The sequence below is a fragment of the Somniosus microcephalus genome, chromosome 12, assembly GCF_052327205.1.
Source record: "Somniosus microcephalus isolate GS21.2 chromosome 12, FLI_Smic_1.0, whole genome shotgun sequence".
Taxonomy (NCBI): Eukaryota; Metazoa; Chordata; class Chondrichthyes; order Squaliformes; family Somniosidae; genus Somniosus; species Somniosus microcephalus.
The window spans coordinates 192,352,017-192,371,789 of record NC_140998.1 but is presented as its reverse complement, the minus strand read 5'-3'; the positions used below and the strand labels follow the sequence as shown (position 1 = coordinate 192,371,789).

The 19,773-nt window shown below is 44.6% G+C and overlaps 1 protein-coding gene across 1 annotated transcript; it reads left to right on the top strand.

Annotated features, from left to right (window-relative positions):
* The first annotated feature begins 1,529 nt into the window (after window positions 1–1,529).
* Window positions 1,530–16,330, top strand: LOC147109813 (rap guanine nucleotide exchange factor 2-like). Its single transcript, XM_086003891.1, has 3 exons — window positions 1,530–1,941; window positions 15,698–15,843; window positions 15,992–16,330. The coding sequence occupies exons 1-3, from the start codon at window positions 1,698–1,700 to the stop codon at window positions 16,172–16,174; spliced, it is 573 nt and encodes a 190-aa protein (XP_085860017.1). The 5' UTR covers window positions 1,530–1,697; the 3' UTR covers window positions 16,175–16,330.
* Window positions 16,331–19,773: the final 3,443 nt, after the last annotated feature.

The window sequence follows — 19,773 nt, the reverse complement described above, 5'->3', positions numbered from 1 at the left end:
ATCCACAAGTTTCTTTGAAGGGAACAACGTTTTACAATTTTTTCTTGCTCCCACTCCAAATGCTTGTTTTTTTTAATCCAGTTATTTGTGTTTCTTAAATCCTGTTCCCCCTCTCACATTTATTTCTTTATTTTTAAACATTAATGTTCCACACTTTAACTATACCATCACAATTAATACATCCTGCATTAAACCATATAATCCTCCTCATCAAACATATCCTCCAACTTCCCATGAGAAATGTTATGACAGATCAACAATAACAACAGCAACTTGAATTTATATAGCACCTTCAAAATAGTAAAATGTCCCAAAACGTCCAAAAATCCACACAATATAAAGAAAACGTATATGTTTACATTTTATCATACTTATACTGTCTACTCCACTTAATTCAGATTTGTTTTTTGCTAGTAATTTGAATTAAGCAATGTAAATGAAACTGCACATGACATTTTGTGCTTGAAAAAAATTCTAATAAACAGATAGTTTGAATTAAGTTTGAATTAATGGTAGGTGTATTTAATTTTATGTAATTTCACAGTGATAGGGCCATACCAATTTCTTCATTTTTCTTCAACAGCGATGCCTAGTACTTAAAAAAAAAAAGATAAATGTTACTATTTTCAAAAAGCAGCAAATGCTTTAACTGTTGGGAGATGTGCCTTGCTGCTCGCCTGGTTCATAACATTGTTGATTCAGAGCTATCCTAGAGGAGCTCTGTTGATTGTAATGAGGTCCACATCTTTGGCCCAACCTGGGAACTGAGCCTAAACCATCACATCCAGGAAGAGCATGCTATCAGCTGAGTGTGCAGGCCAGTCTGAAGTTAAGGCACTAGCTGTTTTCAATTGAGCGACTCTAAGCACAAAGAATTGATTCCTGTTACTAACAGTACCAGAGCGGAATATTAGGTGCCTCACCTCTTCTGGTCTTTGTTTGAACCCTCGTTAACTGTACCCTTTCTTAACTTCACCATTTAGGCACCATCTGGTAGAGTGTTTGGCTTGCATACTTCACTCATGTCCTAAGGTAAAATAGCAAAATTACCGCAAGAACATGTCAAACAGTATGTATGCCTGATCACATGTTTTATGGAGGAGGCCGGTAGTTTTACCCCTTTAACTTAAATAATGAGCTCCAGTAAAATCTCACCTGACATATTTCAGAGAGCTTAGTTATAGCCACCTCCTACAAGCGATGAATTGGCACAAATTTTGGATAATGGGTCTTTTTAATTTATTTCTAATCAGAAACTTTTAAAACTTTGAGTTTTTATGAATTAGGGATTTTGCCTAATGTATGACGATATCTACATGAAGGGAATAATTATAATGAGAGACTAGTTACATTTGGGTTATATTACCTGGAGGTGAATACAGCTAAAGGTGATTTGATCTCAGTGTTTAAAATAATGAAGAGAATCAATAGGTAGAGAGGAAATGATTGACCTTTAATAGGAGAATCCAGAACAAGGGAAAAGAATCTTAAATTTGAGCAAAGATTATTTTAGTGAACCGAGGCCAAACATCAAACAACGGGTTGTGAGAATGTGGAAAACACTGCCACAGAAGACCATAGATGCAAAATTGAGGTTTTTAAAAGTCGAATAGGTACTTGGGAAGTAATGGAATTAAGGGATATGGAGAAAGGGCAAGGAATTGTATTTAAAACGATATGCTGCCATACCTAACAAAATGATAAAGCAGACTTCTGTTCCTGTGTATCTATCATTGCTAATCATGATCATCTTATGCAATTTTTTTATTTCGAAAGCCACAGAGAGTGAAGCTAGGGACATGGACCTGAGTGGCCTGCCAGTAGACGCTGAAGATGATAACAAGGAGGACATTGAGAAACCATCAGATCTACTGATGAGCATGGACATTGTCAGAGACTGCCTGGCGAAAGATCCTATAGACAGAACAGATGATGACATTGGTGAGTCAGTATGAAATTGGGAATAGGCAACGAGATCTAAATTTGAAAACGAGGATAAATTTGGATGATCAGCCATGATCTCATTAAATGGCGGAGCAGGCTCGAGGGGCCGAATGGCCTACTCCTGCCCCTATCTTCTATGTTTCTATGTTTCTACCCTAAAGCCCTCCCCCATTACAGCATCCATTTGGTTATTAAACAGTTCCAGAGTTTTCATCTCCAGTACTCTATTTGAAAGATCATTACATGTATTGATCACTCTTGAAGTGAAGAATAACTTCCTGATATCAGACTGAACTGTACTTTTTCTAGTTTGAACCAGTATCCACTTGTCTTACTCACGCAATTTGCTTCAAAGTGGTTTTCTGGAATTAGTTTTTCCATACTGTTAACTATGTTACATACTTCCATAAGTTCATCTCTTAGATGTTTCATTTCCAGATTGAAAGGCCCACATTGCTCCAATCTTTCCTCGTAGCTCAAGTCTCTGACACCAGGAATCGGCCTTGTGGCTGTTGGCTGCATTGCCTCCAATACTTGAATGTCTCTATGTTTCTTGGCAACCAAAATGGACACATTACTCAAGTTGTGGTCTGACCAGAGCATTGTACAGTTGGATCACATCTTCCTCTGACATATTCTTCTATTTCAGCTATGTAATTCAGCATTCTATTGGCTTTGTTGACTGCTGCTCTGCATTGAGTATTGAGGCTATGAAGGCTCCTAGGCCTCTTTCAACCTCATCCGTAACTATTTCAGTACCATTCAAGGAGTGTATGTGATTTATTCATGTGTGAGCTTTGACGGTGAATGGAAAGTGACTATTTTAACATGGGGATATCACAGCCAAGCCTGATCCTGTTTTCATCTGATGTCCACATGTGTGTACTTCCAATATGCCCTTTATGAAATGTGTATCCTCACACGAGCAAATATACAAAAACCAAATGTAAAATGAATTTCCTTAACACAGTTTGTAGCGCAGGTCTATACCAGAATACACACAATCTGGTTTTAAGTTTGGGTTGGGAGCAAAGTGATTAAACTGTGTGTGGTGTGATGTGATGCAATGTGTATATATCAATTTAATTAGTTTGCTGCCAAGTATTTTTCTAGTATATGTTTATTTTCTCCTGTCTGTGTGGTGCATTAATGTCCAGAAAGAGTTAGGCTGCGATTTTACAAACCTCAGCGAGACCGTGGCGGGTGACATCGGTGGCGGGTCCCGACCCTGCTGCTGGCTCCATCCTGGCCTCTGAAATTAATTTCCCCTGATTGGGCTTGTTAAGCCAGCCCAGCACGTTCCCCGGCCAATTAGAGGAAGCGGGTCTGGTGACTTCATTTGATGACGCGTCATCAGCCGGTTTCCTTAAAGGGACCATGGCCAACTTTATTTTGCCGTTGTGCTGTCAATGTTCTACAGCATTGAGGTGCTGCAAACACTGACAATCACTGCACAGAGGTGCAGGGCTACACCAAGGCTCTCCCATGACTCCCTCCATATGCTTATGGAGGGAGTCACAGCACGCAGGGAGGTCCTCTTCCCTTCCCATGGGTGGTAGAAACCTCCCCAGGAGATCAACACATTGCAGAGGAGGGCACAAACAGGGACGTGGTCAGGAGGACCTGGGTGCAGTGCCGCATCAATGATCTTATTAGATCACAAAAAGCCACACTCAACCTTATCCTGCTGTGCCTCCCATCACTCCTTACTCACACCAACTTACCTTGCACCTCCACCCATCCCTCTCTACCTACATTGTCACATCCCCATCTCACTAGCCACCTCTCACACTCACCCTCATCCTAGTGCAATGATACCAACTAACAACACACAAGGGTAGGCACTTGGGTGTTTTATGCAATGTTCATGTAAAGTTTCTGTTAATGTGGTGTCAAACATTGAAACCTTTATTTTCAACACTTTATGTTCTTAGACAGATTTGTGTGCTCCTTTGGAAGTGGCTTAGTGAGTTGCAGTGAATGGTGAGACATAACGGTACCCCCTGCAATGGTGATGAGTGTAAAAGGAATGGCTTGGGCATTGTAGGGAGGCTTTATGGTGTTGGTGTGGGGTGGTGCCAACCTGGCACATCATGTGGCAGCCAGGGTGTACAAGTGTCAAGTGAAGTAAATCTGGCCATGGTGAGGCCATCCCTGGCCTGCCGGGCAGCAATGTGGTCGGGTGCTGATGCCCTCTGTCCTGTGCAACATCAGATGATTACGGAGAAGGTTGGTGGTGGTGTTGTTGGTGCTGCTGGTGTGCCTGGTGCTCCTGATGTTGGGGCTGATCGTGGTGGGATTCTGAGGACCAAGGTGAGAGGGTATAAAGGGCAACCATGCTGATGGAATACATGGCAGGTGAAGCAGAGATGACAGAAGTGATCTGTCAATGGTGAGAGAGGTAATGAGGTCAGACTGGATGGAGACTTGTGTAAAAACTTGCAGCATAGTGAATCTGTTGTGGAAATGCAGTGAGGAAGAGTTTGTGGCTGAGGGAAGATATCTGTGTAAGGTGGGAGCTTTTACTATACATTTGAATCTCTCAACTCAACAACTGATTCAATGGCCACTGACCTCCTGCCTCAGCTTGACAGACACGGTCCACGACTCATGGACGAGTTGTCAAATGCAGGTGGTGAGTAGATATTCATTCTTAAGTGGCTCTAAACAAGCCACTAATTACCTGAATTGGGTCCCTGGCTGCGAACCCGCCGCTGCGTGTCGGATCTGCCCAGCGCTGACAGACCCGACACTGGGGAAAGGCGTGTGGCGGCGGGTTCACAGCGGGGTCCTGACCCATTGGGGAAAAAAACACTTTCCCACCCGAGCCATTACTGATCGCGCCCGCTGACCCCCCGCAAAATCCAGCCCTTAGTAATTGGTGAACATAGCCGAAGATGATCTAAGCCTAAATGCTAATTCTATGTCTTGATTTACTGTATGTACTTTTATTTTTCAATTATTTTTTTCATGTCTTTCACAAGTTTAACCAACAGCTAACACCTCTTGCCTTGATAGCTCCACTCTTAGGCCGGAATTTTGCCAGTCCTCAGAGTGCGGGATTGGAGGCGGGACTGCTGTCAACCTGCCTCCAATCAATCTTCCCAAGTGTCGGGTCCCCGATTTGCGCATGGACCCGGCACCTAGTGGCGGGAAGAGGATTATAGCCACTTACCTTCCTGTTAACAGGTACTTGATACTTGTTAACAGGCTCTTTTTCAATTTTGCTGCTTCTGCCTCGGGTTCCCCGATGTCCGGACACCACGCCAGGTAAGTGTGGCATGTTGTGAGTGTGCTGTAATGTTTCTGCATTGATGACAGCTGCAGAAGTGTTGTGAAGGATCCAATGGTGCACTGGTGAGTTTCAGAGGTAAGAAAATGTTGGGAAAATAATTTTTAATGCATTTACACTTTTCTGCAGGTAACAAGTTTTGAATTGGCTGTCTAGTCCCACCTCATTGGGAGAACCTCTCTCACCAGTGACAGATTGCTTCTGTAACCCCACTTGCAGCTGCCATCTGTTCTAGCCTATGGAGGGAGTCATTGGCAAGCCTGGGTGCAAGAGCTCACCTTTGTACAGTGATTGTCAGTGTTTGCAGCAGCTCAATGCTGTCAAACACTGAAAAATGAGCTGTCAAAGAAAAATTGTGCATGGTCCCTTTAAGAAAACTGGCAGATGATGCATCATCAAATGACATCATCTGACTGGCTTCCTCTTAATTGGCTGGCAAGCCCGCAGGGTGGGCTTAACAAGGCCAATCGACGTAAAATCATGTCCGTTAGCCGGATACAGTTGGGGGCGGGACTGGAACCCGGAAACCAGCTGACCTGCTCCCAAGCCATATCCATTTGCAAAATCGTGGCCTTAGTCTTTCTTCATATATTGACATTCCTGGCCTCACTGTCTCCCTGACCTCAAATGGAACTTCCACATCCCTTCCATTTTTAAAGCTGCCTCCGAGTAGAGGCTTTCCTCATTCATGGCTAGCATTGCTTTTCGTCTTGACCTTTCTTCACTTTTTATAAAGCCCATGTCTGTTCAAGACTTGAATACGCTGTATGGAGGCTCTTCTTGTGCCTATCTCGCATTCATTACTAGAACAACAAAAAAAGCCTGTCCTCTGATGGGCATTCCTTCTCTTACATCTAGCTTCTGAACTCCCTTTCTTCATCAGAGCCTCTTCTGTCTTTATTTTATCAACACTATTATAATTTATGCTCCTTTATCGCTTGTTCCTTTTAAAATGGAAAGATGCTGTCGAACACACTTCTCCTGTGTTTCAATCCAGATTAATCGCACCATCTTCTACTTTAACTCATTATTTTCCTCGGAGTTCAAAACTGTGGAACACCTTTAGTCTTTCACTCCACCTACATTCTGTAGGCTTTTAAAACTCGAGCTTGGCATCACCCAGTTGCTACTTCCTGGTTTACTTCATCTTTTTAATTCTTTTTGGCCTTGGTGACCTGCACTATTGATCTTTACCCTTCACTTTTGTTTCTCAGTTTTGGGGGGGAAAGTCCTAGAAATTGTCAGGTCTTTGTACACTTTTTTTAAATGTTCTATTTTTATGCGTCACAACATCACTGCACAGTGAAGTAAGCGATTACCAATGAGAAGAGAAACACTACCCATGAGAATGGATGAGTTGTGTGGTGGGAAATTCCATAATTAGAGATTAGCAACTGTGACTGGGGTCGCAAATGATATGTGTCCTCCCTGGTGCCAGGGTAAGAGATGTAGTGCAACAGGTGGAAACATTTCTAGAAAGGCAGGGAAACCAACCAGAAATTGCCCATCAAAATGATTTAGGGAAGAGTAGGATGGAGATGTCGGACAGATGTAGAATGGAGTTTGAAGAGTTAGGTTCCAGATTAAAGTGTAAGTCGTTGAGAGTGGTAATCTCACGCTTCTTTGCCATCTCATATGCTGAATGAGTAATGGAGGAGCAATTAGATATTAGAAAGATGGTGTAGAGGGGAGGGTTTTAGATTCCTAGGACATTGAGGCAAGTTTGGGGCAGGAGGAGGCTTTTTGAGATAAGATGAGAGTCACCTAAACTGGATGAGTACCAATATTTTTGCAGAAAGGGTAAATGAAACAGTGGGGGAGGATTTAAACTAGTAAGGCAGGCCTAGGACAAACAAAAAAAAGGAAATTAATAACACTATCAGAAAGGTCAATTAAGAATTTTTTAATATTTATGATGCAAAGAGCATTAAGAATAAAGTAAACAAAAAATAAATGACAGCAGTAGGGTTTAGGGATAGGAGTTAATAAAATTGTGATGATAGAGAAGCCTAAAACAACTCCCATTTATGTAAGTGCCTCCCCTTAATCATCGCGACACGACCAAAATTCAGGCTGGGTCTGGCTCACCTGTAACTTGAAAGGGTTCGATTTCATTAGGCCAATGGAATTGTGGGTTCAGGCAAACCAAAGCCCACAAGTGTCTCCCCTGATAAGGGAACACCACTAAAATTCAAGAAGGGGCTGGTCCCACCAAGCTGATTTGTAAAACAAAAATAACAAATTAAATTAGAACAGTAAGGCAGACAGTTGGCTTTTAAGAGTCACCCGAGCACAAACTATAGCTCAAAAATGCACAGTAAAGAGTTCTTTTTTAAGTAGGTGAGTGAAGTCATAGGGCTAGATTAGCTTTTCCCCTATGGGATCTGTCCAAGTTCCTTCCCTTAAAATGGGCAATACCAAAAAAAATGAAAGAGTCCCCAATGGCAGAGACTAAAAAAAGAAAATGATTGGTGGGTGGTCATATTTATATTGATCATATTTTGAAAGCATCTGGTTAGTGTGAGGCATTTGGCTAATAAAGCTGATCAGATGCTGGGTTACTTCTGAAGTATATTATGATCAATGATGAGGGCAACTCTGGAGTATGATGTGCAGTTTTGAACCACTCTATGTCAAAGAAAGACCTGAAATGCTTTCGAAAGGATTCAGTGAAGAATGGTCAGAAGGATTGCAGGCCTCCAGGGACTAAGTCATAAGTAAAACTCAAGCACTAACTTATTGTCACTAGCAAAAAGACAGGAGGGATATGAAACAGGTATTCAAAATAACAAAAGGCACAGGTGAGGTGGAAGAAAAACTGCTATTTAACTTGGAGTTAGTGTTGGACTGGAGGACACAAGTACAAAATTCACAACCCTAGAAATTAGCAACAACAAAGAAATTCTCAGATTAGATAGCTTATTTCAGTGCAATTTGCAGATTTAAAAAGGAGCTGAATCGATATTTGTGAAGAAGCAGGATTGACAGTTGTAGAGACAATTAACAAAACTGTCAGGAGAAGTCGGGAAAGAAATTTAGTGCTTCCTTAAACTGGGGATCAACAGGTGATGTGGGAGAGAAGTCCATGATGGAATAATTGTAAATGGACTGTAGATGGAGTGGGCTTGATTGGCTGAAAGTCCTTTTCTTGCTCTAGATTTTCTTATTTCTGCTTTGCCACACTGATATTGAGGGCCTACTTATGTTCTTGTGAATTATAAAGTTCATAACATTGGTGATAGTAGGATATTGTAACATCCATCTGTTGTGTTCTTCCCTAGGGCAGGTCCTAACACATTAGACTCTTGAGCCACTTACTGGAGAAGAGTAGCTAAGGTGGTTTCTCGTTGTGATCTTCATAGTTTTTATCTTCAGAGTTCTTTCCATGTCAGCCGTGGCTACGTTGATAGCACTTTCACCTTTGAGTCAGAAGGTTGTGGGTTCAAGACCCACCCCAGAGATTTGAGCACCAAAATCTAGGCTGACACTCCAGTACAGTACTGAGGTAGTGCTGCACTGTCAGAGGTTCCATATTTCAGATAAGATGTTAAACTGACCCCTCAGGTGGACGTAAAAGATCCCATGGCACTATTTTGAAGAGGCACTGGGGAATTCTCCCCGGTGTACTGACCAATATTTATCACTCAATCAACATCAATTAGAAAAAGATGATTTGGTCATTATCATGTTGCTGTTTGTGAGTGCTTGCTGTGTGCAAATTGCTGCCGCGTTTCCTACATTACACCAGTGACTATACTTCATTGGCTGTAAAGCGCTTTGTGACTCCTGAGGTCGTGAAAGGCGTTATATGGCCTTAGAGAGAGTGCAGAAAAGATTTACGAGAATGATTCCAGGGATGAGGGACTTCAGTTACGTGGATAGACAAGAGAAGCTGGGGTTGTTCTCCTTAGAGCAGAGAAGGTTGAGAGGAGATTTGATAGAGGTGTTCAAAATCATGAGTGGCCTACACAGTAGATAGAGAGAAACTGTTCCCATTGGCGAAGGATCAAGAACTAGAAGACACAGATTTAAGGTGATTGGCAAAAGAACCAAAGGCGACATGAGGAAAAACTTTTTTACGCAGCGAGTGGTTAGGATGTGGAATGCACTGCCTGAAAGGGTGGTGGAGGCAGACTCAATTGTGGCTTTCAAAAGGGAATTGGATAAGTACCTGAAGGAAAAAAATGTGCAGGGCTACAGGGAAAGGGCGGGTGAGTGGGACTAGCTGAAGTGCTCTTGCAGAGAACTGGCACGGGCTGAATGGCCTCCTTCGGTGTTGTACCTATTCTATGATTCGATATAAATGCAAGTTTTTCTTTCTCCTAGGTGGGCTGCAACCAAGGCTAAAGAGCCCCACATACACTTTACAATGTTGGGGGGGGGGTAGTTTGGAGGGCCACATGCACCCATTGGAAGCTGGGTGTCAATTCAGTATTCAGATCAGTGCTCTGGTCTTCGCTCCCCGTGGCTGGCTGGAGTGGGGCATGAATCCTTCACCTTCTGACTCAGAGGCAGGAATGCCAAAGGCTCACTCCTACTCAGACATACATCCATAATTTATTAAAATTCCTGAGTTAATACTATCACACCTACAAGTCCATTGAAATCACAGGGCAACCCTGTAACAGTGACGCCTTTTGTTCTTTCTTACTCCACAGGTACTGCTGTACCCCCTCTCGGGATGTTTAAAAAAAAAATGTATTTGTTTATGGGATATGGGCATCACTGGCAAGGCCAGCTTTTATTGCCCATCCATATTTGCCCTTGAGAAGGTGGTGGTGAGCCGCCTTCTTCAACCGCTGCAGTCCGTGTGGTGAACGTTGTGATTGATCTTCAACCACCACAACCATCTTCCTTTGTGCTAGGCATGACTCCAGCCAGTGGACCGTTCCCACCCCCACCCCCCCCCCCCGCCCCCGATTCCCACTGACTTCAGTTTTACTAGGGCTCCTTGATGCCACACTCGGTCAAATGCTGCCCTGATGTCAAGTGCAGTCACTCTCACCTGACCTCTGGAATTCAGCTCCTTTGTCCATGTTTGGATAAAGGCTGTAATGAGGTCGGGAACCGAGTGGTCCCGGCGGAACCCAAACTGGGCGTCAGTGAGCAGGTTATTGGTGAGTAAGTGCCGCTTGATAGCACTGTCGACGACACCTTCCATCACTTTGCTGATGATTGAGAGTAGACTGATGGGGCGGTAATTGGCCGGGTTGGATTTGTCCTGCTTTTTGTGGACATGACATACCTGGGCAGTTTTCCACATTGTCGGATAGATGCCAGTGTTGTAGCTGGAACAGCTTGGCTAGAGGCACGGCTAGTTCTGGAGCATAAGTCTTCAGCACATTAGCCGGAAAGTTGTCGGGGCCCATAGTCTTTGCTGTATCCAGTGCGCTCAGCTGTTTCTTGATATCACGTGGAGTGAATCGAATTGGCTGAAGACTGGCTTCTGTGATGGTGGGGACCTCAGGAGGACGCCGATATGGATCATCCACTCGGCACTTCTGGCTGAAGATGGTTGCAAATGCTTCAGCCATGTCTTTTGCACTCACGTGCTGGGCTCCACCATAATTGAGGATGGGGATATTCATGGAGCCTCCTACTCCCGTTAGTTGTTTAATGGTCCACCATATTCACGACTGGATGTGGCAGGACAGCAGAGCTTTGACCTGATCCGTTGTTTGTGGGATCGCTTAGCCCTGTCTATATCATGCTGCTTCTGCTTTTTAGCATGCAGTCCTGTGTTGCAGCTTCCCCAGGTTGGCACCTCATTTTTAGGTATGCCTGGTGCTGCTCCTGGCATGCTCTTCTGCACTCCTCATTGAACCAGGGTTGGTCCCCTGGCTTGATGGTAATGGTAGAGTGAGGGATATGCCGGGCCATGAGGTTACAAATTGTGGTGGAATACAATTCTGCTGCTGCTGATGGCCCACAGCGCCTCATGGATGCCCAGTTTTGAGCTGCTGCTGGACCTGTTCTGAATCTATCCCATTTAGCACGGTGGTAGTGCCACACAACACGATGGAGGGTGCCCTCCGTGTGAAGACGGGACTTCGTCTCCACAATGGCTGTGCGGTGGTCACTGTTAACAATACTGTCATGGACAGATGCATCTGCAACAGGTAAGGACGAGGTCAAGTAGTTTTTTCCCTCATGTTGTTTTTCTCACCACCTGTCGTAGGCCCAGACTGGCAGCTATATCCTTCAGGACTCGGTCAGTAGTGGTGCTACTGAGCCACTCTTGGTGATTGTCATTGAAGTCCCCCACCCAGAGTACATTCTGTGCCCTTACTACTCTCTGTGCTTCTTCCAAGTGGCGTTCAACATGGAGGAGTACTGATTCATCAGCTGAGGGAGGGCGGTAAGTGGTAATCAGCTGGAGGCTTCCTTGCCCATGCTTGGCCTGAACCCATGAGACTTCATGGGGTCCGGAGTCAATGTTGAGGACTCCCAGGGTCACTCCTTCCCGACTGTATACCACCCCTGGTGGGTCTGTCCTGCCAGTGGGACAGGACATATCCAGGGATGGTGATGGAGGAGTTTGGGACATTGATTCTGTGATTATGACTATGTCAGGCTGTTGCTTGACTAGTCTGTGGGACAGACTCTCCCAATTTTGGCACAGGTCTGTAAGATTTGCAAAATTTCTGCATTTCCCCGAAGGCTGTTATTAATAAACGGGACCCTGCGTGGACATTTTAATTCAAAAAGGGTACCCAAGATGGCGTCTGTGCCTTGTGGCAGAAAGCCTGTGAGATTTTAAAATGGACTCTGCAACGCAGACAGCTTGTGGTTCAAAACCAAAGCTGCAGGCTTCTGTGAAGAGAGACTTTGTATTTTGGAACCAGACAGGAATCTGAATTATGCATTAGGCCGAATTGGAGACAAATCTAAATTCAGTTTAGGCCTATAGTTAAGGCCATCAAGCAGTCTACATATATTATCGGAAACAGATTAACAGAGCCATCGAGGCCGGACAGGCCCTTCAAGGTACTTTCAGGACAATACAAGTCAATTATCGGGCCGGTAGATGCGAATACCGGCCATCTAAAAACAGTTAGTATGGATTGCTACCATTATTTAAAATAGCCTCCCAAGATTAAAACAAAGAACTAACCTGATTTGGCACGCAGATAAGGGTTTTCGATGAAGGTATAATTGAAGGACCCCGGGTAGCAATTGGTGTGGTCGGTGGTGTGTTCTTTGTTGGTTGGTGTGCTGGTGCTGCTGCACTTCGGTCCCTCGCCCTCGTGGCTGCCGCTCTTTCCTCGTCCCGTGCTTACCCCCTGGCCTTTGCCCGTGCCCTTTCCCACTCCATCTGGAACTAGCCCCGGCACCGGGTCGGGCGGACACGGACAATTCAGGCCAGGCAAGGCGGGACGCGACGAGGGGAGGAGGGAAGACCACCGGAGGGAAGGCCACCTGAGGAAGACCAGCTGAAGAAGACCAACTGAGGAGACGAACTGAGGGGAGGCTTCGAATTATCGGGCCTTCAGCCTCAGCCGACCTTCGAATATCTGCACACCAACTCAATCTGGCGGCTGGCGGCGAAGAATCATCCCTGCAAGGTAAAGTACCCAAACAGAGACTTTAACTTTGGGGTACTCGAACCTGGACAACACCCTTGCAGCACCTGGAGGCCACGTGACGACGGCAGGCTCCAGAGAGCACCAAGAGCGAACCCCGAACCCAACCGCTGTTTTGAGTCTAACAACCCTTTTGATTGGTGAGCATGAAGTTCTGACCCCTCATAGCTTAATCTAGTTAGGTATAGGAGGTGGGATAAGGATAAGGGGATTGTTAAGATAGTTGTTTTCCCTCGATGTGCCGTGTGTTCCCCATTCCCTGTATAATTATAGTTATTCTTCTTCTGTATTTTTGCCTGTAGAAGTGTACACTAGTAATTTTTCCCATAAGATTGTATCAAGTTTTTCCTCTTCAATAAAATCTTGGTTTTTGTTTACATCCAACCACCTGTCTACTCGAGTCTTCTCTGTACCGCCGCCTTGTACCTAAGTCCGGTGTCTAGAACCCAGGGGCGTGGGAGCGATTCGAACCGCTCACAAAACAGTCAGGGGCATAACTGACTGGGCGCACGTGCCAAACAACACCGCCACACCCTACAGGTCCCCAGATGTTGCTGAGGATTTTGCAGGGTCGATCGGGCCGGGTCAGGGTCGGTCGGGGCCGGGTCGCTGGGGTCGGCCGTTGCCATGTCTGTAATCCGTGCTGGGTGGTCCGTCCAGTTTCAGTTTTATGATTGTGTTTTGGGCAGTTTGTTACAACTGAGTGATTTGCGGCCATTTCAGGGGCAGTTCAGAGTCATCCACATTGTTGTGGGTTTGGAATCACATATAGGCCAGAACAAGTAAGGACGGCAGATTTCCTTCCCTAAAGGACATTAGTGAACCAGATGGGTTTTTACAACAATCCGATTGTTACCATTACTGATACTTGTAATTATTGCAGATTTATTTAATTAACTGAATTTAAATTCCCCAGCTGCCATGGTGGGATTTGAACTCACATCTCTGAATCATTAGTCCAGCAGTGTTGTGGATTACTAGCCCAGTGACATTACCACTATGCTACCATTCCCTAGATGTTACAGCAAACACAACTGAAAACATACTATTGCCACTATCTAACCATGAGCACTGCCACAGGAGAAATAAAGAAATTTTATGATTTGTTAATATAAACATATAGGCCTAGAAATTCGGTTGGTAGCGCCAGCGATTAGCGCCTAAAGAGCCCGAGAATTGGGGCGTTACCCAATTTTCGGGCGGGCGCAGTGAATATAGCGTATCCTTTTAGCGCCGGCGCTAACTCTTTGCGCGCGCCCGCGGGCGCAGGCAGATCATGACGTCATTTCAGTCTGCAACGCCTTTTTGGCGCCCCGGACCAGATATTCGGTGGCACCCGCAACCTTTCCGCCTGGCGCTATTAGTGACAGTTGGATGGAACGTTCCCAGGCCCTTCTCGGACTCGGGGGGGCGCTATTTAAAGGGGACAGCACTAGTATAAATGCTGCAGCCATTTGGGCTGGCCATTCTGATCGTTGCTGGAGAGAGTTGCTGACCTTCTGTTGGACAGTAATTTTCTCATTGAGCCTTCAGAGGCACTGGCACTGGCAGCTTGAGGGCCCGGCTCCCGAGCTGGTGATGCAGCATCTGAAAGCAGGGATGTGGAAGAGTGGCTTTAGCAAAAGGACAGCTTGGCAGCAAGGGATGCCAGATTGCGGCAAGGCTATGACATGGGTCCACAGTGAGAAAGCATGCTGGTGGGGGGAACAAGTGGAAGGAGATAGTTGTAAAAGGTGAGAACCTTACCATCGCTGTCAACAATGGGGTCAGCAGCTGCAGTGGTTACAGGACCACTCAGACGTCCTCCAAGAATCTGGTGGACTCTCTCCTCGAGATCCGTCAGAGTGACCACTTGTGGAGGTCCTCCACCGGTGCCAAGCTGGTCTTTGCCAATCCTCGCCAGCTAGGACTGCAGGAGAAAGGAGGGGAAGTTATGTTACCTGATGCCCTGAGTGATCATCTCATGCCCCCCATGGTGGAAGAGCCCTTACATGATGCCCTGAGTGATCATCTCATGCCCCCCATGGTGCAAGAACCCTTACATGATGCCTTGAGTCAAAAGTGCATGTGTGTGCCCAGAAAGGGCCATGGGTGCTTGCTGGCAGATGGCCAATGGGGCACAGGCCACCCCGTAGCCATAAAGTCAGGTGCAAATGAAGGGATGCAGAAGTTTGCAGAAACAACACCCACCCTCACGACCCGAGTGAGGTCGTTGAATTTCTTTCTGCATTGGACAGGGCTCCTGGTCACCATGCTGCTGGAGTTGACCCTCTGGCATACATCCCTCCAAGCTCGTCGGTAGTCCTTATGATTCGGCCTCCTGCCATTGTCTGGGTAGAGAACATCTCGCCGGCACTCCACTGCGGCCACCAATTGCACCAGAGCCTCATTGGTCAAGCGCTCTGCTCTCTGTCTCACCTTCTCCATCTGGTCCAAGATTTTAGCGTCAGAGAAGGGCCTGCGCCGATTCTGAGGCCTGCAAGGCGCAGAATGTGGATGCTGAAGCTGACTGACCCACCCCTTTAAGAGCTGGCCGGCGCCTGGAAGTCTCGTGGTCATCAGTAATTGAGAGCACCTGCGCTGCGCCCATCCGCTCCGATATTGGGTTGCGCCGGAAGTTTTGCTCCTTAGGAGTCCCGTGTAACGCCTGAATTCGCGCCTCAATCACCTTTAGGGGCGATGCAACCCAATATCGCGCCAGGTGGCGATAAGTTGCGTCTGGCTATAAACTTTGCGCTTTGCCAATTCTAACGCTCCAAGCGGGGCTATACCCAATTTCTAGGCCTGAATCTGTAAATGCATAATATCTTAGCACTCTGCACCAGACATGCCTAATACTGTAACACTTTCTGTGCTCCTTGGCAATTGCTGTGCATAGCCCACCAAGACTATTGTCGAATCCTCAACCAGGTGGAAAAGAATATGCGGAAAGTCGAGAAGGAGGGAGAGATTGTTATACCTGTAGTAAAAGAACACCGAGAGTTGGATCGGACTGGAACCAGGAAAGGCGATAAAGTCATAAAGGTAAGCAGAATGTTTAAATACATCAGAAACTAACACTGGTCTAAAAAAGGTGCTCATGATGCCCATTGTATTTCTCATGTAAAAGTTTATTCTGCAGCTCTAATTAAATGTAGTTTTACTAATGATCTGTTCCATTGAACTATATTAGGGAACACCTGAGCAGTTAACAATGCACCTGCTGGAAGTGCACTCAGTGGTGGATCCCACATATATAGAAGATTTTCTTTTAACCTGCAGAACCTTCTTATCAAACCCAATGGAAGTTGGGAAGAAATTGCTGGAGTGGTTTAATGACCCAAGTCTCAGGGACAAGGTTAGCCAAAACTTTTAAGATTGTAATAATTCAGTACTTAACAAGCAATTTATTTTAACCAGTAAACTGTGTGGTGATCTTTCCCCTCACCAGCTGTTAATATGACAAGAATCCAATATGTACCTCTGAGTAACTAAATATAGATGCACATAAATTGGAAAGAAAAAGGTTCATTTGTAATTGTGTTCATTGATAGTATGCCTTCGGCAGGGAAAAAATCTACACCGCTTCTTATTTGACTTGGAATAAATATTCATTTGTCATGACTTTTAGCCTGTATCTATATCTATATATATATATTATATATATAGATAGATAGATAGATAGCTTTATCACTCCTGTGCAGTATTCGCATTGATCAGTCACTTGGCAGCCATTTTCAGGAATTATGCAACCCTGTTTTTAAATAATGTGCATGTCTCTTGTCATTACTGTAAAAGTTGTAGAGCTATTATTTACTCTGCATTAAAATTTAAAAAAAATAACAAAATAATTTCATCCGTCTACCTTCTGTCCTAAATTAAACCGCAACTTCCTTCATAAGACCCTAACCTCAAACTAAAAGATTTCACTAAACTTCTAAAGATAAATTAAGAGTAGGAATAAATGCTTCTGTAATTGAGGCAATCAAGCTTCATTTGCAATAAAAACAGAAAATTCCCGAAATACTCAGCCGGTCAGGCAGCATCTGTGGAGAGAGAAACAGAATTAATGTTTTAGGTCGATGACCTTTTGTCAGAACTGAAAAAAGTTTTCGAGATATAACAGGTTTTAAGCAAGTGTAGAGACAGGGAAAGGGGGGAGGGGAGGAAAGAACAAAAGGGAAGGTCTGTGATAGGGTGGAAGGCAGGAGAGATTCAAAGACAAAAGGGATGATGGTACAAGGCAAAAGGAGATGGTAATGGGACAAGTAAAAGAACAAAAGATGGGTCTAGAAGAAGAGTAAATGGGAATAAGAAAATCATCAACAGCTGTTGTTGGAAAAAATGGGGGCAGAGGTTATGGTCTGAAATTGTTGAACTCAATGTTGGCTGTAAAGTGCCTCATCGAAAGACGAGGTGCTGTTCCTTGAGCTTACGTTGAGCTTCATTGGAACAGTGTAGGAGGCCGAGGACAGAGAAGTCAGAGTGGGAATGGAGCGGAGAGTTAAAGTGACAGGCGACCGGAAGCTCGGGGTCACGCTTGCGGACTGAACACAGGTGTTCCACAAAGCGGTCATTCAATCTGCGTTTGGTCTCCCCAATGTAGAGGAGACTGCATCATGAGCAGTGAATACAGTCGACTAAATTGCAAGAAGTACAAGTAAATCACTGTTTCACCTGGAAGGAGTGTTTGGGACCCTGGACAGTGGGAAGAGAGGAAGTAAAAGGGCAGGTGTAGCATCTCCAGCACTTGCACGGGAAGGTGCCGTGGGAAGAGGAGGGGCTTTTGGGGGTGATAGAGGAGTGGATCAGGGTGTGGCGGAGGGAGTTGTCCCTTTTGGAATGCTGAAAGGGGAGGGGAGGGGAAGATGTGTTTGGTGGTGGGATCACGCTGGAGGTGGCGGAAATGGCGGAGAATGATCCGTTGAATGTGGAGGCTGGTGGGGTGGAAGGTGAGGACAAGGGGAACCCTGTCATGGTTCTGGGAGGGAGGGGAAGGGGAGAGGGCAGAAGTGCGGGAAATGGAACAGACACGGTCGAGGGCCATGTCAAGCGCGGTGGAGGGGAATCCTCGGTTGAGGGAAAAGGAAGACATATCGGATGCACTTGTGTGGAAGATGGCATCGTCAGAACAGAGGCAACGGAGATGAAGAAACTGGGAGAATGGAATCGAGTCCTTACAGGAAGCAGGGTGGGAATCAGTGGGCTTAGAGTGAATATTGGTTGATAGCCTATCCCCAGAAATGGAGACAGAGAAGTCAAGGAAGGGAAGGGAAGCTTCATTTGCACATTCTTAATTCTATACATTGAAGTTAAGTCAGCATATGTTGCATACATCAAGCATACAATGCCTTTAATGGTGCAAAATACATTTCTCTGAACACTTTCCAGGTTACACGGGTAGTATTGCTGTGGGTAAACAGTCACTTCAATGGTTTTGAAGGCAATCCTGCAATGACCGCATTTCTAGAAGAACTTGAAAACAATTTGGAACAAGAGGTTAGTTATCTCATTTAAGGTAGTTAACACCTGATTATTTTTGAAGCCCCCTCTCTTAAGAAACATTAAACAACTATCATCAGAAGTTGAATTTCAGTTTGTAAATGATATTTTTTTATGTTGTGTAGAAAATGGGTCATCAGCTCAGACTGTTGAAAATCGCTTGTACAGTTAAGGCCAAACAGCGGCTAATAACTCTAATGAAGCCATCACAAGAAGCCCCTTTGCCATTTATCCTGTTGGGAGGCACTGAGAAAGGTTTTGGGATTTTCCTCGACAGCGTAGAGCCTGGTAGCAAAGCTACTGAAGCTGGGCTGAAACGTGGTGATCAGGTTTGTCTTGCTTTTTCTTTAAATAATTTTTATGGAAAAAAATAATTTCTGCCAACAAATGTATTAAATGTCTGCACAGAATGTCAGCGGCAAAACTTCACACCTCATTGCTGTTGACTGTTGAATAGTCTCTCAGACCTTGTTGTCTGGAGCTCTGAGCTTTTCTGATGCAGAATTAAATATTCCATTGATGAACCAGAATTACTGGAATATGCATCAGTCTATAAGATAACTGTGACAGCCCATTGATACCCAAGCATAATTTTACCACAAGTTTCTGTGCTCCTGCTAACTGTAAGTATGAGATTTGAAAGACGTCATCCCTTGTTATCATTTTCTCCAGGGATGGTGTGGTGAGCTTGTGAAGGAATAAGCCACAAAACCTATTCAGAAAAATACACCATTCAATGAAAGAATTCTGGCCTTATTAAAACATGACAAACTGGGTTTGGAAATCTAGAAACCTTAACTATGGAAAAGCTGTGATAGCATTCTGGCTATAGAGACAAGACAGTTGTTGACACTGAAACAGAAGGTTAAAGGGTCCTGACAGTCTGAATCTTTGGAAACAAACAATGGTTCACCCTGTACAAAGTGTTCTAATTTACACTTCGTAAAGAAGCACAAACATCTGCCTTAGTAAAAATGACATCAAATAAAACGCACCTGCTGTTACACCGTTTTTTATGGTAAACTTACAACACCTAGAGAAGAGACATGATTCTGTATTGCTACCAGCTGAGGTGACTAAGAATTGCAGAAGTCAGCAGAAAAATGACTAAAGATAATTAGCTTACATCAGCAGAAAACCTTAAAGGAAATACCACTGGAAAAGGGTATAAATATTGAACTCTCAAATGGGATAGTAGACTCGCTGTAAAGGGGCAAAGTGATTCTCAACTTCAGAGGCAGGCTCTGTAAGTCTACAACTCTTTGTACCTTGGGGATCAAAGGTACTGTATTTGATTTTGGTGGATATCCTGAATAAAACGAAGAACTACAAAGCTGTAGCAAAGTTAAGATCTGAGAGTAAGGATCTCTGATAAGATTGTAAAGCTTTCTCTTTTTGGAACTGTTAATGTTGCGATTGATTCACCAACTGTAAATTACATGTCGGTTCTTTAATAAATCTATATATTTTTAG

Coding starts and splice junctions, on each gene's coding strand:
- LOC147109813 (XM_086003891.1), top strand. CDS start 1,698: ATGATAAAGCAGACTTCTGTTCCTGTGTATCTATCATTGCTAATCATG. Junction 1,942..15,697: donor CAGAACAGATGATGACATTG/GTGAGTCAGTAT, acceptor TGCTGTGCATAG/CCCACCAAGACTATTGTCGA. Junction 15,844..15,991: donor AAGGCGATAAAGTCATAAAG/GTAAGCAGAATG, acceptor GAACTATATTAG/GGAACACCTGAGCAGTTAAC.